The 17,163-nt window shown below is 37.3% G+C and overlaps 1 protein-coding gene across 3 annotated transcripts in view; it reads left to right on the top strand.

Annotated features, from left to right (window-relative positions):
• Nucleotides 1–17,163, top strand: part of CCNH (cyclin H) — a 35,591-nt gene that overhangs the window by 11,328 nt on the left and 7,100 nt on the right. For all 3 annotated transcript variants that reach the window (XM_029218943.1, XM_029218944.1, XM_029218942.1), the window contains 4 exons: nucleotides 1,454–1,576; nucleotides 9,964–10,037; nucleotides 11,106–11,316; nucleotides 14,726–14,889. In XM_029218943.1, coding sequence (XP_029074776.1) covers nucleotides 1,454–1,576; nucleotides 9,964–10,037; nucleotides 11,106–11,316; nucleotides 14,726–14,889 — 572 coding nt within the window. The remainder of the gene's footprint in view (nucleotides 1–1,453; nucleotides 1,577–9,963; nucleotides 10,038–11,105; nucleotides 11,317–14,725; nucleotides 14,890–17,163) is intronic.

Below are 17,163 nucleotides of genomic sequence, written 5' to 3'. Positions count from 1 at the left end.
GAACTTTGTGATGGAGGAATAGGGAAACCTTTGAAAAATTTTAAATGGGAAATAAACCTTATCAGAGTCTGTCCTAGAAAGAGCTTTCTGGGAAGGAATGGATCGACTGGATGGGGGCAGGGTGGAGGCAGGGGCATGAGAGACGGTTAGCACAAACCAATTGACCACAGATGGTTTGGACTATATGGTCTGTCAGCCACGTCCTTCCTGCTTTACTTTTACCTGGAAGTCTCGTCTGTTTCATATCACTTTATTTTTGTGCTGCACAAAGTACTGCATATTGTGCTAAATTCTAAGTATTTAGCAAGTGTTAGCTCATATAATCCTCATAACTACCCCATGAGGTAGATACTATTATTATCCTTGCATTACATCTTAGGAAACTACAGAGAGGTTGAATAACTTTCAGGCTATATTGCTGGTAAGTAGCAGAGCCAAGATTTGAAACCATGGAATCTAGTTTCAGCATTCCTTCTGTAAACCACAGTGCCATGCTGTCTCTATAAAATTAGCACCTGTGTTAATTTCCTAGGAAACTAGGAAAAATAACTCCATAAAAAAATTACCACAAACTGGGTGGCTTAAAACAACAGAAATTTATTGTTTCACAGTTCTGGAGGCTAGAAGTCTGAGATCAAGATGTTGGCCGAGTGGTGCTCTGTGCAGCTTCTTTTCCTCTTCCAGCTTCTGGTAACTCCAGGTGTTCCTTTGCTTGTGGCAACTAACTCCGGTCTCTAGCTCCATCTTTACATAGTGTTCTCCCTGTGTTTCTGTCTCTTCACATGTTCTTCTTATAAAGCTACCAGTCATGTTGGATTAGGAGCCCATTCTACTTCAGTAGGACCTCATCTTAACTAATTACATCTGCAGAGACCTTATTTCCTCCCATTCTGAGTACTGGGGGTTAGGACTCAACATACCTTTTTTGGTAGTCGTAATTAAACCAATAACAGCACCAAATAGATATTTGTTGTAAAATTGTAGTATTTATCAACCGTGTAGTGTATTCTGTAGAGATTTTATAAAGATGGAGAAGAGTTAATGTGTTAAGGGTCAAAATTATCCTTGAGGCACTTGTTGATTTTTACCTCAACCTGTGTGACTTAATAACTGACTGAGAAAGGGATATTGTCCAACCATTGACAATGTGTATCTTTTTGATTTATAAATAGTGACATCAAATCTGTGAACGTATGCACACACTCCTCACGATTGCTTATACATTAGTGAAGCAAATATTCAGCCGACATTCCGAGAAATTATGCAATTACAGTATAGTTTTAGTTTATTAAATGTTTTCTTAAAAGCTATTTTGTGTAATATTAGCAACTCTATAAAGAGAAAATGAGGTGTGGTATATTTCCCTTTGATTGGAGATATAAACTTAATCTAGAAAGAGAAAAAAATATTAAGATTATCTAATTAAATTTTTGTTGTAACTTCTGACCCAAAGGTTCTTCCAAATGACCCAGTCTTTCTTGAGCCTCCTGAAGAAATGACGCTCTGCAAGTATTATGAGAAAAGATTATTGGAATTCTGTTCGGTGTTTAAGCCAGCAATGCCAAGGTCTGTTGTGGTAAGTTATAGTGATGAAGTATAATGTCCTTTAGCTAACTTACAAAATCTGTCTTCTTATAAATATTTAAATCAATTTTCTATCCACTTAAAAATGCACCTGAGTTATGTATTTATATAAATATATAATTTATGTATTTAAGTTTTGTCACATATTTTTCAATAAAGGCATTAAATTATGAATTCCTGTGTTGTATCTTACACAGTGTTTCAAGAATCATTCCATATCTAAAGAATTTTGAGGTCGGCTAGATAGGTCATGACATACTCATTTTATATAGAAAGAAAAAATCAAATTACTTTCCCTCTAGGTTCTCATGTGGTTGTTTCAGATGTGTGGTTCTGAGGACCCTATTTCTGTGTGTGTGTGTGTGTGTGTGTGTGTGTGTGTGTGTGTGTGTGTATGTGTGTGTGTGTGTGTGTGTGTGTGTGTGTGTGTGTGTGTGTGTGTGTGTGTGTGTGTGTACTGTGGTGCGGTAATGGTGAGGAGAAACAGGTAGTTAGAACTTTTTGGCTATATGGATTTGTGTATGCTGTCCCTGTAATTGTTCCTATTGTGTGTGTTTTTTTTGTTTTAATTGCAGTATATTTGATTTGCAGTGTTGTATTAGTTTCAGGTGTACAGCAAAGTGATTTAGTTACACATATACATATATCCTTTTTAACATTCTTTTCCCATATAGGTTGTTACAGAGTACTGAGTAGAGTTCCCTGTGTTATACAGTAGGTCCTTGTTGATTATTTTATATATAGTAGCATGTATATGTTAATCCTAACCTCTTAATTTATCCCTCACCCCCCACCTTTCCCCTTAGGTAACCATAAGTTTGTTTTCTAAGTCTGTAAGTCTATTTCTGTTTTGTAAATAAGTTCATTTGCATCATTTTTTTAGATTCCACATATAAGTGATATATGATATTTGTCTTTCTCTGACCTACTTCATTTAGTACAATAATCTCTAAGTCCATCCATGTTGCTGCAAATGGCATTATTTTGTTCTTTTTTGTGGCTGAATAGAATTCCATGGTATATATGTACCACATCTTTATCCATTCATCTTTCAGTGGACATTTAGGTTGTTTCCATGTCTTGGCTATTGTGAATAGTGCTGCTGTGAACATAGGGGTGCATGTGTCTTTTTGAATTATAGTTTTGTCCAGATATATGCCCAGGAGTGGAATTGCTGGATCATATGGTAGCTCCATTTTTAGTTAGTTTTTTTTTTTTTTTTTTTAAAGAGGAGAGTCTTATAACACAGCGGTCCCCAACCTTTTTTTTTTTTTTAAGATTATGGGGGTAGGAGTTAATTAATTTTTGCTGTGTTGGGTCTTCGTTTCTGTGCGAGGGCTTTCTCTAGTTGTGGCAAGCGGGGGCCACTCTTCATCACAGTGCACGGGCCTCTCACTATCGCGGCCTCTCCTGTTGCGGAGCACAGGCTCCAGATGCGCAGGCTCAGTAGTTGTGGCTCACGGGCCTAGTTGCTCCGCGGCACGTGGGATCCTCCCAGACCAGGGCTCAAACCCGTGTCCCCAGCATTAGCAGGCAGATTCTCAACCACTGCGCCACCAGGGAAGCCCCCATTTTTAGTTTTTTAAGGAAACTGCATGCTGTTCTCCACAGTGGCTGTACCAATTTACATTCCCACCAACAGTGTAGGAGGGTTCCCTTCTCTCCACACCCTCTCCAGCATTTATTGTTTGTGGATTTTTTGATGATGGCCATTCTGAGCTGTGTGAGGTGATACCTCGTTGTAGTTTTGATTTGCATTTCTCTAATAATTAGCAATGTCAAGGATCTTTTCATGTGCTTTTTGGCCATCTGTATGTGTTCTTTGGAGAAATGTCTATTTAGATCTTCTGCCCATTTTTTGATTGGGTTGTCAGTTTTTTGGATATTGAGCTGCACAAGCTGTTTGTATATTTCAGAGATTAATCCCTTGTTGGTTGCTTCCTTTGCAAATATTTTCTCCCATTCTGATGGTTGTCTTCTCGTTTATGTTTCCTTTGCTGTGCAAAAAGCTTTTCAAGTTTAATTAGGTCCTATTTGTTTATTTTGTTTTGATTTTCATTACTCTGGGAGGTGGGTCAAAAAAGAAATTGCCGTGATTTACGTCAAAGACTGTTTTGCCTGTTTTCCTCTAAGAGTTTTATAGTGTCTGGTCTCACATTTAGGTCTTTAATCCATTTTGAGTTTATTTTTGTGTATGGTGTTAGTGTTCTAATTTCATTCTTGTACATGTAGCTGTCCAGTTTTCCCAGGACCACTATTGAAGAGACTGTCTTTTCTCCATTGTATAGTCTTTCCTCCTTTGTCGTAGATTAAGTGACCATAGGTGTGTGGGTTTATTTCTGGGCTTTCTATGCTGTTCCATTGATCTATGTGTCTGTTAGTGTGCCAGTACCATACTGTTTTGATTACTGTAGCTTTATAGTATAGTCTGAAGTCAGGGAGCATGATTCCTTCAGCTCCATTTTTCTTAAGATTGCTTTGGCTGTTTGGGGTCTTCTGTGTTTCAATACAAATTTTAAGAGTTTTGGTTCTAGATCTGCAAAAACTGCCATTGGTAATTTGATAGGGATTGCATTGAATCTGTAGATTACTCTGGGTAGTACAGTAAGTCTGCTACATATGAACCTTCAAGTTGCAAACTTTCAAAGATGCAAACATGCGTTTACATGTCCAATCACATTAAGTTAGTTCACATGTCTGGCATACATTGTCATATGTGTGCATCCTCTACAAGTGGTTGTGCTTTTGTGTACTTTACAGTACAGTACTGTATAGAGTACAGTGGTACAGTATCTTTATTTCAAACCCAGGATGTCCAGAAGCAAGCGAAAAAGCAGTGGAGATGTAACTGGTACTACTGTACTTTTCAAGGCACTGTACTGTAAGATTAAAAATGTTTTATTTTTTGTTTGTCTTTTATGTATTGTTTGTGTGAAAAGTATTATAAATCTATTACAGTATAGTACTTATATAGTTTCCCAATCGTGTTAGTTGGGTACCTAGGCTAACTTAATTGGACTTACGAACAAATTGGACTTACGAACGCACTCTGACTGGAACTCATTCAGATGTAGGGGACTTAACTGTGCAGTCATTTTGACAATGCTGATTCTTCCAATCTAGTAACATGGTGTATCTTTCCATCTGTTTGTGTCATCTTCAATTTCTTTCATCAGTTTCTTATAGTTTTCAGAGTTCAGGTCTTTTGCCTCCTTAGGTAGGTTTCTTCATAGGTGTTTTATTCTTTTTCGTGTGATGGTAAATGGGATTGTTTTCTTAATATCTCTTTCTGATCTTTCATTGTTAGTGTATAGAAATGCAAGAGATTTCTGTATATTAATTTTGTATCCTGCAACTTTACCAGTTTAATTGATGAGCTCTAGTAGTTTTCTGGTAGCATCTTTAGGATTTCCTAAGTATAGTATCATGTCATCTGCAAACAGTGACAGTTTTACTACTTTTCCAATTTGAATTCCTTTTGTTTCTTTTTCTTCTCTGATTGCCGTGGCTAAGACTTCCAAAACTATGTTCAGTAACAGTGTTGAGGGTGGACATCCTTGTCTTGTTCCTGATCATAGAGGAAATGCTTTCAGCATTTACTTTTTAACATCCTCTATGATGTTAGCTGTACGTTTGTCATTTATGGCCTTAACTATGTTGAAGCATGTTCCCTTTATGCCCACTTTCTGGAGAGTATTTATCATGAATGGGTGTTGGATTTTCTCAAGCTTTTTCTGCATCTATTGAGATGATCATATAGTTTTTATTCTTCAATTTGTTAATATGGTGTATCACACTAATTAATTTGCAGATATGGAAAAATCCTTGCATCCTAAGATAAATCCCACTTGATGATGGTGTATGATCTTTTTAATATATTGTTGGATTCAGTTTGCTAGTATTTTATTGAGGGTTTTTGAGTCTATGTTCATCAGTGATACTGGCCTGTAATTTTCTTTTGTGGTATCTTTGTCTACTTGTGGTATCAGGGTGATGGTGGCCTCATAGAATGAGTTTGGGAGTGTTTCTTCCTCTGCAATTTTTTGAAATACTTTCTGAAGGATAGGTGTTAACTCTTCTCTAAGTGTTTGATAGAATTTGCCCGTGAAGCCATCCTGTCCTGGACTTTTGTTTGTTGGGAGTTTTTTAACCACAGTTTTAATTTCAGTGCTTGTGATTGATCTATTCATATTTTCCATTTCTTCCTGGTTCAGTTTTGCTTGATTTTACTGTGCAAAGAATTTGTCCATTTCTTCTGGGTTGTCCATTTTATTGGCATATAGTTGCTTGTAGTCGTTTCTTATGATCCTTTGTATTTCTGTGGTGTCCATTCTAACTTCTCCTTTTTCATTTCTAATTTTATTGATTTGAGCCCTTTCCCTTTTTTTCTTGATGAGTCTGGCTAAAGGTTTATCAGTTTTGTTTATCTTTTCAAAGAACCAGTTTTTAGTTTCATTGATCTTTTCTTTTGTTTTCTTCATCTCTATTTCATTTATTTCTGTTTTGATCTTTATGATATCTTTCCTTCTGATAACTTTGGGTTTTGTTTGTTCTTTCTCTAGTTGCTTTAGGTGTAAGGCTAGGTTGTTTATTTGAGGTTTTTCTTATTTCCTGAGGTAAGATTGTATTGCTATAAACTTCCCTCCTAGAACTGTTTTTCCTGTGTCCCATAGGTTTTGGATTGTCATGCTTTCGTTTTCATTTGTCTCTAGGAATTTGATTTCCTCTTTGATTTCTTCAGTGATCCATTGGTTGTTTAGTAGCATATTGTTTCGCCTCCAGGTGTTTGTGTTTTTTACAGTTTTTTTCTTGTGGTTGATTTCTAATCTCACAGCATTGTGGTTGGAAAAGATGCTTGACATGATTTCAGTTTTCTTAAATTTATCTAGACTTGCTTTATGTCCCATCATGTGATCTATCCTGGAGAATGTTCTGTGTGCACTTGAGAAGAATGTGTATTCTACTCTCAGGTGGAATGCTCTAGAAATATCAATTAAGTCCATCTGGTCTAATGTGTTATTTAAGGCCTGTGTTTCCTTATCGATTTTGTTTGGATGATCTATCTGTCCATTGGTATAAGTGGGGTGTTAAAATCCCCCACGCTTTCTCCTTTTCTGGCTGTTAGCATTTGCCTTATCTATTGAGGTGCTCCTGTGCTGGGTGCATATATATTTACAATTGTCATATCTTTTTCTTGGATTGATCCCTTTATCATTATGTAGTGGCCTTTTTTGAATCTTGCAACAGTCTTTATTTTAAAGTCTGTTTTGTCTGAGTCTTGCTACTCCAGCTTTCTTTTGATTTCCATTTGCATGGAATATCTTTTCCCATCCCCTCACTTTCAGTCTGTATGTGTCCCTATGTCTGAAGTGGGTCTCTTGTAGACAGCATATATATGGGTCTTGTTTTTGTGTCCATTCAGCCAGTGTGTGTCTTTTGGTTGGAGCGTTTAATCCATTTACATTTAAGGTAATTACTAATATGTATGTTCTTATTGCCATTTTGTTATTGTTTTGGGATTTTTTTTAAGCTATGTACTCTTAGATGGAGTTTGAATATTTTTTAAAATTAATTATTTATTTTTGGCTGCATTGGGTCTTCGTTGCTATGTGCCAGCTTTCTCTAGTTGCAGCAAGCGAGAGCTACTCTTGTTGCGGTGCATGGGCTTCTCATTGTGGTGGCTTCTCTTGTTGCGGAGCACGGGCTGTAGGCACACGGGCTTCAGTAGTTGTGGCACATGGGCTCAGTAGTTGTGGTTTGCAGGCTCTAGAGCGCAGGCTCAGTAGTTGTGGTGCACGGGCTTAGTTCCTCCATGGCATGTGGGATCTTCCCGGACCAGGGATCGAACCCGTGTCCCCTGCATTGGCAGGCAGATTCCTAACCACTGCACCACCAGGGAAGTCCCTGGGATTGTTTTTATAGGTCTTTTTTCTTCCCTTCCTCTTTTGTTCTCCTCTCTCGTGATTTTATGACTATCTTTAGTGTTGTGTTTGGATTGCTTTTTCTATTGTAGATTTTTGGTTTGTGGTTGCCATGAGGATTTGGTATAGTAGTCTACACACACACACACACACACACACACACAAGATTAAGTTCCTGGTCTCTTAATTTCCAATATCCTTCATTTGTATTCTCCTCACAATTGCTACTTTTGATTTATGTGTGGATGATTTCCTACCTTTATGTTTGCTTTTACCAGTGAGCTGTCCCATTTGTAATTTTCTTGTTTCTAGTTGTGGCCTTTTCTTTTCCGATAGAAGAGGCATTCTTTTGGCATTTTTTGGAAAGCTGGTTTGGTGGTGCTGAATTCTTGTAGCTTTTTCTTGCCTGTAAAGCTTTTGATTCCTCTGTCGAATCTGAACGAGAGCCTTGCTGGGTAGAGTATTTTTGGTTGTATGTTTTTCCTTTTCATCACTTTAAATGTATCGTGGCACTCCTTTCTGTCCTGTAGAATCTCTGCTGAAAAATCAGATGATGACCTTATGGGGATTCCCTTGTATGTTATTTGTTGCTTTTTCCCCCTTGTTGCTTTTAATATTTTCTCTGTCTTTAATTTCTGTCAGTTTGATTAGTATGTGTCTCATTGTGTTCCTCCTTGGGTTTATCCTCTGTGCTTCCTGGACTTGGGTGACTGTTTCCTTTCCCATTTTAGGGAAGTTTTCAGCTATAATCTCTTCAAATATTTTCTCAGGCCCTTTCTCTGTCTCTCCTTCTGGAACCCCTATAGTGCGAATGTTGGTGGACTTAAATGTTGTCCCAGAGGTCTCTTAAACTGTCCTCATTTCTTTTCATTCTTTTTTCTTTAATCTGTTCTGTGTCAGTGATTTCCACCATTCTGTCTTCCAGCTCACTTATCCACTTTTCTGCCTTATTTATTTTGCTATCGATTCCTTCTAATGTATTTTTCATTTGAGTTAAGGTATTGTTCATCTGTTTGTTTGTTCTTTACATTTTCTGGCTCTTTGTTAAACATTTCTTGTGTCTTGTGTGCCTCCATTTTTTTTCCGATCTTGGATCATCTTTACCGCATTACTCTGACTTTTTTTTCAGGTAGATTACCTGTCTCCACTTCACTTAGTTGTCCAACTGGGGTATTATTTTGTTCCTTTGCCTGGATTTGTGTATTTTTGTTGATAGAAAATTAAACTGAAATTTAAAAGCTGAAAGATTACAAAGGGGGAAAAGTGTATAAAATATTTTTCTCTTATCTCACAGATTTGTTGTGAATATCAAATATGAAAGTTTTGTCTTAAGTGAAAGTAGATCATACATTTTAAAGTTATACCAAGTGAATAATTTATGGCCCAGAAAAGAATAAGCTCCTAGAAAATATTCTCCATTTTTATAGTTGAAAAAACTGAAGTATATTGAAAATACCAAGTCCAAAAGTATTCATAGTGTTTTCTGTTTTTTACTGGACCTTTATCTAAGAGATCTGATTCATGAAAAATTTTAGATGTGCTTGCTTTCTATTTCCAGATTTGATCTTAGTCTTTTCTGATAAGAAAACTGTAACACAAGGTGGTAGGTTTAAGTGATCTTTTCAGATGAAGAAACTGAATCCTTGAATGAACTTTGTGGAATTTGTCTTTATATAACTTGCTTATTTATAACTGTTAGTTTTGGTTTTTGTTTCACATAAAATGACAAAACTTTTAAAATATTTAAAAAGAAATGTATTTTTTTCTATTCTAAAGTAGATAAATATTTATTTCATTGGTTCTAACCAAATGAAATAGTTTTTAAAAAAGTACAGGCAGAACTTGGTTGAAAACAGCCCTGTCCCTTATTAGATTTGTGACCTTGAACAAGTCAGCTAACCTCATTGATATTCAGTTTCTTTTTCTATAGAGATAGCAGTACCTCACCAAGCTGTTATAAGAATTAAAATAAAATGATAGTTTTATACTTGGCACAGAGTATGGCACATGGGGTGCAGTCAGTAAATGGTAGGTGCTGCTTCTCCTGTTTGGTATGGCAGCAGGTTAGATCACAGAACCAGAGTGGATTTAGAGAGAAGGCTCATTGCCCTGACCATGTTATTCTGCCAGTATTTTACTAAATGGACTGCTTAAGCTGTGATCATTTGTATAAATTATACAAATATATATAATTGTGTAAACCCCCCCCCATTTTTAAAATTAAGCCAGTGACCATAGGAAGGATAAGCCAGGATAGGTGGGGAAGGACAACAAAGGCTTGGCTGTGGTTTTTCTGTTGTAATTTATCACAATTTATTTTGACTTAAGAAGTAGTAAGTTTTGGGGTTTTTTTAAGGTGACTTTTTCAAAGAAACCTTGGCATAAATAAGTTTTTTTTAAAATACAAAATTTAACTTGTATGTGTGAATAGGTTCTGATAATGTATTTTTAATCTTAGGGTACAGCTTGTATGTATTTCAAGCGGTTTTATCTTAATAACTCAGTAATGGAATATCACCCCCGGATAATAATGTGAGTATAAGTCTAATTTATTGATTTTCATTTAAGAAAACTTTTATACTCTTTGAGCATGTGTGTGTGAAAAAATGACTTCCTAATAAAGGGTAATTTAGACTTGCATTCTATTCTGAACTTAAGATCCCTCCTGATACTCATTAATACACCTGTATAATTCTTCCTTCCCTGTAATACTGATGGCATCAGTTTTGGCACTTGTCCAAATTCAAATTCTGTTTTTCTTAAACTGGCTTCCATAATATCCCTTTCTGTTAGCTGAACCTGTCTTCGCCCATTTGCTCTGAGAATCATTTACGGTAACTCCTCTTCCTGTACATCCCGTCAGTTTACAAGTCCTATAGTTCCATAGTCATTTCACTTGAACAAAGGTCTGTTTTGTTTCTGCCCTCTGCTAAGCACTGTGCTTATCATTAAAAATAAGGATGAAGTTAGTATGAGACTCATCAAAGAACTTGGTGTCAATCGTGCTGTCCCTGTATATTTTCTCTTTTTCATTTCCATTTCTACCAGTCTAGGTCAGGCCCTTGTTACTTCCAGTCTTGGTTTTTGTGGTAATCTTATTACTACTAATTTCTCACTCTGAAATTTATGTAGTAGCCATGAGAGTTTCATAGGTTTGTTCCTGAGGTAATAATCCCCTATTTAAATGTCCTTGGAGACTTCCACTGATGGCTTTCCATAATGTTTCTTTAACACCTTTCTTCTCAGGCCCATATGTACATATGTGTGTACTATTTTTTTTCTCTTCCATCTATATTTCATGATGCTGAGTACCCTTATTCTTCGGTTATTTTGTTTTTCCAGATACTTGGGCTGAACTATATAAAACTGGCATTAAGTTACTAATGATTGAATGCTGTGGCACTGTTATACAGTTCAACCTAATTTTTATAGTCTCCGTATGGATAAAAAGATTAAACAGGAAACTCTTTTTTTTAATCAATTTCCTTAGATGTCTAGTATAGTCATTTGTGAATATTAGGCAATTTTAGAACATATTTTAGAAATATTTTGGTATTTTTCAAAGTATATACATATCCTTCCCCTTATTTTTTCCTCTAGGCTCACTTGTGCATTTTTGGCCTGCAAAGTGGATGAATTCAATGTGTCTAGTCCACAGTTTGTTGGAAATCTGCGGGAGAGTCCTCTTGGACAAGAGAAGGCACTCGAACAGATTTTGGAATATGAACTACTACTTATACAGCAACTTAATTTCCACCTTATTGTCCACAATCCTTATAGACCCTTTGAGGGCTTTCTCATTGATTTAAAGGTAATCTTGCTGACTAAAGTAAACTGGTGGAGTAAACTCCTTTGCTATTGTTCTTTAACCAAAATAATCAAAATTTTATTATAACTAGTAATGATCCTAATTGTTACACAGTTAGGCTTGCTAAAATGTGTTTGGCCTGGACTTCTAGGGCAATAGTTCTCAAACTTCAGTGTGCATCAGAATCACATGGAGGGCTTATTAACTGAGAGTGTCAGACTGTAGTTCTTGAGCTTCTCATCTAGTAGATTTGCAAATACTGGTCCAGGGATCATAATGAGGACAATTGTAATGCTTTTAAAGACTTCAGATAACTCTTCTAACTCCAGTATACTGTCTTGGATCTTCATACATACAAAATTCTTAATTTTAAACTACAAGATTGCTAACTGACTTCTATTTTTAGAAATTTTACAAAATTCTTAATTTTAAACTACAAGATTGCTAAGTGACTTCTATTTTTAGGGCGTTGTGAACTGAAGTCAATATGTGGGCATCAAAATAACAGTAAATAAATGTTTTGTCAGAACATTGACAAAAGCAGCTTGTTTTGTTTTGGCCCTGAAGAAGGACTTTAGATAGTGTGAGTTAAGTGAACAGAAGTCAAAAACTGGTTCATTCATCTTGAGTGGCCAAATTTGGGTGCCTTCTATATGTCAAACATGGTGCTTGAGGACGTAGTCAAGAACAAGACAGGAACAGCCTCCCCTTTATAGGCCTTACAGTCTAATGGGAAAGACAATCATATATTCAGTGTGCTAAGTGTTAACAGAAGGGGAAATACAGGGTACTTTAGAAGGAGATAGCAGATTGAGAAGAAGGGGAGACAGTTCTGAGAAAGTGTAATTTGAAGTAAAATTCAGAGCAAGAGTAGGGATTGGGTGGTGGAAGAGCATCCCATTCAGAGAGACTTTTCTGGTCAAAGGCCCAGACTTAACAAACCATGGTGTACTAAAGAACCTAAACAGAACTTAGAGGTAAATGGGGAGGACTGCCACGGAGTGCTGCCTGAATGGAAGGCAGAGTGTAGACTGTGGAGGTAACATTACAGATTTTGAATAGAGCAGTGGGATGCCAGTGAAAGGGTCGAGTCTGATGAGTGACGTGATTAGGTTTGCAGCTATAAAAAACATGTTGGCAGGGCTTCCCTGGTGGCGCAGTGGTTGAGAGTCCGCCTGCCGATGCAGGGGACATGGGTTCGTGCCCCGGTCCGGGAAGATCCCACATGCTGCGGAGCAACTAGGCCCGTGAGCCATGGCCGCTGAGCCTGCACGTCCGGAGCCTGTGCTCCGCAGCGGGAGAGGCCACAGCAGTGAGAGGCCCGCGTACCGCAAAAAAAAAAAAAAACATGTTGGCAGACTCATGCATCAGCCTGCGTCAGATGTTTATTGCACACCTGTATGTGTCAGGCATAACGTGCAGAATGGATTCGAATGGATGAAGGGATACCAGTTGGGATGCTGTTACAGTAGTTCAAGCAGAACGACAGTGGTTGGTTTGACTCATGAAGTGGTAGTGGGTACAGAGAGAGCTTCTTGGGCTTTAGAATCAGTAGAGCTTGAGGAATGATTGCATACAGAGAGCGAGGACAGTGGAAGAACCCCCAGGTTTCTGGCCTGAGTGTATTGGTGGATGGTGGTACACTTATACAGGAAACAGTGGCACAGGAGAGATTTATTGATGGTGGTGGGGTAGGGATTTGATGAATCTGGTTTGGGACATGATGAATTTCCATTGCTTGCAAGACATTCAGGTTGGTACATATTTGTGTCTGGAGGCCAGAGAAGATGGCTAGGCTGGAAGCATAGATTTGGGCATCACTGCTGCCCCAGGAAGATTTAAAGTGGATTGGCCATAAGGACCATTTAAAGGGTAGCTAGAGAAAAGTAAGAAGCTAGTAAGAAGACTGAAGAATATCCAAAGAGGTAGGACTTTTGGAGAAGTGAAGGGAAGTAGAATACTTTTAGAATATGATCAGGGGAAGCTCTCCAATCCTGCACAGAATTCAGGCAAAGTAAAAGTTGACATTTGCTAGATTTAGTGCCAGAAAGGTGACTTGTGATCTTGGTGAAATTAGTCTTCTTGGAGTGTGAAGGAAAAAAACAGATTGGAGCTGGTTGGGGAATAGAAGGTGAGAAAACAAGTGTGTATAACTTGGATTAAACAGCTTGTCTTTGAAGTGGGAAAAGAAGATGGGATGATTGAGAAGATGGGGGAACTGCTAGAAGTAGAAGAAGGGAACAGTTTTTTGTCATGTTTTGTTTTGCATGAGAAACTTTAGAACACTAGTAGAGAAAGCTTAATGGAACATGTGTAGCTCAAGTTTTCCTTTGGAGTGTGTAGAAGGGCCTGGCATGGGATTTTGAAGCAAGGTAGAAAAACTGGCTATTTCTCTTAACGGAGGGAAAGAGGAAAGCATGGGTGAGGATAACGTTATGTTTGGGGATTTGGCCATAGCAGGAAATACAGTGTCTTTGTTATCAACAGAGATCATTTTCTGAGAGCAGTGGAGTTTCTGAGAATTATCAAAGATACTGAGTCAGGTAGAAAGTGTTTAACATAATCACTGAAAAATGGGAGAATATATTTTCTGTGGAATATTTTAGCTAGGCAGTGTTGAGAGCCTTGTTGAGGTCAGTGAACTTGAATTTATAGTAATATTACCAGACCTGTTGGTTGTATTGTTTTCTCTAGCAGCACCCAGAAATCTGGGTATAGTTGCAAAGCAGAAGGTTGGTTGAATTCGACCACTATTGAAGTTTTGCTGGAAATATGTTGGCAGCATACTGGGGCAGGGAATAGAAGAGGGAAATGAGAACCAGTGGACACTGGTGAGTAGAAGCAAGTTTAGGGATAAGGAACCAGAGGTCCTGAGGAGGAAGTCAAAGAACAGCTGTGAAGTAACTGAGCAAATGTACGTACTGGGAAAGGGAATGCTGTGGTCAGAGTAGAATGTTGGATTTGTCATATCAGAGGTCAGGCATTTGGGGATGACAGGACCTGTGTGTGATTGTACAGTTGACTCTGGCTATTTTGTTTCAGAGTATAGAAAAGATTTCTTAACTGCTTTGGGACTTGAATGTAGATATCTGAAATATATCTGAGGGTTTAGGATTTAGGGTTCATTTTAAAGGGTAAGAATGGTTAGAAAATAGGGGATCATCCATATTTCTTGGGCATATACTAAAAATAGTTCTGTAATCAAACAAAGATTCATTTCCCAAAAGTAAACTTTTAGTAGAAGGAATTTCAAATCAAAATGAGGTGGTGCTTTGGTTTCTAAATGTGATCTTACAGGAGTTAACGAAAAGTATCCTGTGTTAAGCACTTTCTGGTTTATAGGAATAGTTTTGTACTGTTATTACTCCATGAGACCCTCAGAAGTGATAACATTTGCAAACTTTCTTTCTAGACTCGCTATCCCATGTTGGAGAATCCAGAGATTTTGAGGAAAACAGCTGATGACTTTCTTAATAGAGTTGCACTGACGGATGCTCACCTTTTATACACACCTTCCCAGATTGCTCTGACTGCCATTTTATCTAGTGCATCCAGAGCAGGAATTACTATGGAAAGGTATTATTTTGTGTTTTAACTTAGACTCAGTCCCTCAGTTTATTCCTTCCTGGAGTACCAAGTTTTTAAGTAAGGTTCACTTTGTAACATTAGTCCTTCATATCTCCTGTGGTTGAGGGTTGTTGAGGGCAACTGAGGGAAGAAATGGAATCACCTTTTAAGGAAATATTTAAAAATTCAGTAAAATATTTTTGAGCTAAGAGGATCCATTTATGACTGAAGTAGAATTAAATCAGGTGATCCTCAAAAGACTGATAACAGCTATCAATATATGGCAAATTTAGAAGTTTTATGAACTGGTAAGCAGCATGAGTGCAACAAATACGTCTGCCTTGTTTTATCATTAATCTCCTGCTGTGGAGCATGTATGGCACATGGAAATCAGTAAAGATTTGTTGAATGAATAATACTTTAGGGAATGTCCAAATGAATTTTAGTGAACTACAGATACTAATAGCTGATACATAAGTGCGCACTGAGAACCAGGCTCTGTGATAAGCACTTTACATGAATTAAATTCACTTGATTCTTACGATAATATCTTGTGCGAAGGTTAATTACATATCTATTATATTCATTTATAACTAACTCAAGCACAGGCTAGCAGTAAGTTAGACTTTAAAAATCTTGACATTTAATTTCTTTCTAGCGATTTAATTTCTTTATACCTTCAAAGCTCTGCTTGATTCATTCGTAGAAATAGCTGAGTAGGAAAGATGATAAAACTTTCTAAATTTAAACTTTTCTGCATGTTTGTAATCCCTCGTCTGTAATTTCATAATCCATTGATACAGTGGCAGGAAACATGAACAGATGTGATTTAGTCTTTATTCAACTGAATGGGAATAGTTTTAGGTTTCTTTGCAGAAATATTAATGTTACTGATTACAGGATACTGCCCCAGAATATCACTGAAGTATTTCACATTTCATGGTATATGCACCATGTTAAGTTTCTAAGACATGAATAATTCTGAATTTCAAAACAAATCCAAGATAAAGGATTGTGGGTTTGTATTTTGTTTATGGTATGCCTCTTCTGTATAAACACAGCTCACTAACTATATATAAGTATATACATTTAATCCCAAAGTGATCTATACCTTCATTTATTTACTAAGCAAACCTTTATGGAGGTTTTTTTTTTTTACATTGCCTTCTATGTACCATGCACTGTACTATACTGTAGAAATATAAGAATGAACAAGCTATCCTTGTAGGAAGGGTGGCCATACAAATTGATACCTATGGAGTTTGCGGGTTATGGAGCTTCCATAGTGTAAGGGAAAAAGCCTCTTTTTCACAATTCAAACAACCAGTTGTTTGCTTAATCTGTTTAAGCATTGTATCTTATGCAGGTATATGCTAATTTTTCAGTGGTGAGATTTTTCTTATGTCAGTGGAGAGGGATGAAGGATCCTAAGGTCCAAATTAGAGTGTATTTCATCTTAGAAGTTTAGTTAGTTATAATTTCAGATAGGCAGGTGAAAGTGAAATTGTGGTACCTTGGGCTCATTGCAAATTGAATACACTTTTGTTGCGTTCCCAGGGACTATAGACATTGGGCATTTTTTTCCCTTGAGGAAATGCTTTCAAATCATTTTTAGCTTCTGATATCCTTTGCAAATTTTGAGATACATGGAAACTGCCTTTATATTTATTACTGATTTCAAAAGGGGGGAGTCCTTGTGCTGTTGTTATATTCTGAATGAGGCTTTCAGATTATTAGTCATAGAATGTTACATTGTTGTTGATTAGAGGTTTCTTCTTTTTCATTGGATTTAGAGCTTTATTTTGCATCTCCTAGTTTGACTTCTTAGGTAGTGAAAAAAAAAAAAGATGTCAAAAGTGTGAGGAGTTTTAGGGAGAAAAGTGAAGGGAAAAAAACCAATTGTTATTTTGAATTACTGATAACAAGAAATGTATTAGTTGTTAGGGGAGGTATTTTTATTTTTTATTTTTTTTGCGGTACACGGGCCTCTCACTGTTGTGGCCTCTTCCGTTGCGGAGCACAGGCTCCGGACGCGCAGGCTCAGTGGCCACAGCTCATGGGCCCGGCTGCTCCGCGGCATGTGGGATCTTCCCGGACCGGGGCACAAACCAGTGTCCCCTGCATCGGCAGGCGGACTCTCAACCACTGCGCCACCAGGGAAACCCTAGGGGAGTTATTGATTTCCATATCTAAAATGAAACTCCCACAATAGACGATGAAGATGTAACAGCAAAGGTAGTTATCAAAACTTTGTAATGTAGTTTAAATGATTTTGATATTTTA

This window comes from Monodon monoceros, unplaced genomic scaffold, assembly GCF_005190385.1.
Source record: "Monodon monoceros isolate NGI ecotype Baffin Bay Population unplaced genomic scaffold, NGI_Narwhal_1 Super_Scaffold_12, whole genome shotgun sequence".
In the NCBI taxonomy this organism is placed as follows: domain Eukaryota; kingdom Metazoa; phylum Chordata; class Mammalia; order Artiodactyla; family Monodontidae; genus Monodon; species Monodon monoceros.
This window is presented reverse-complemented; position numbering and strand designations above follow the sequence as displayed.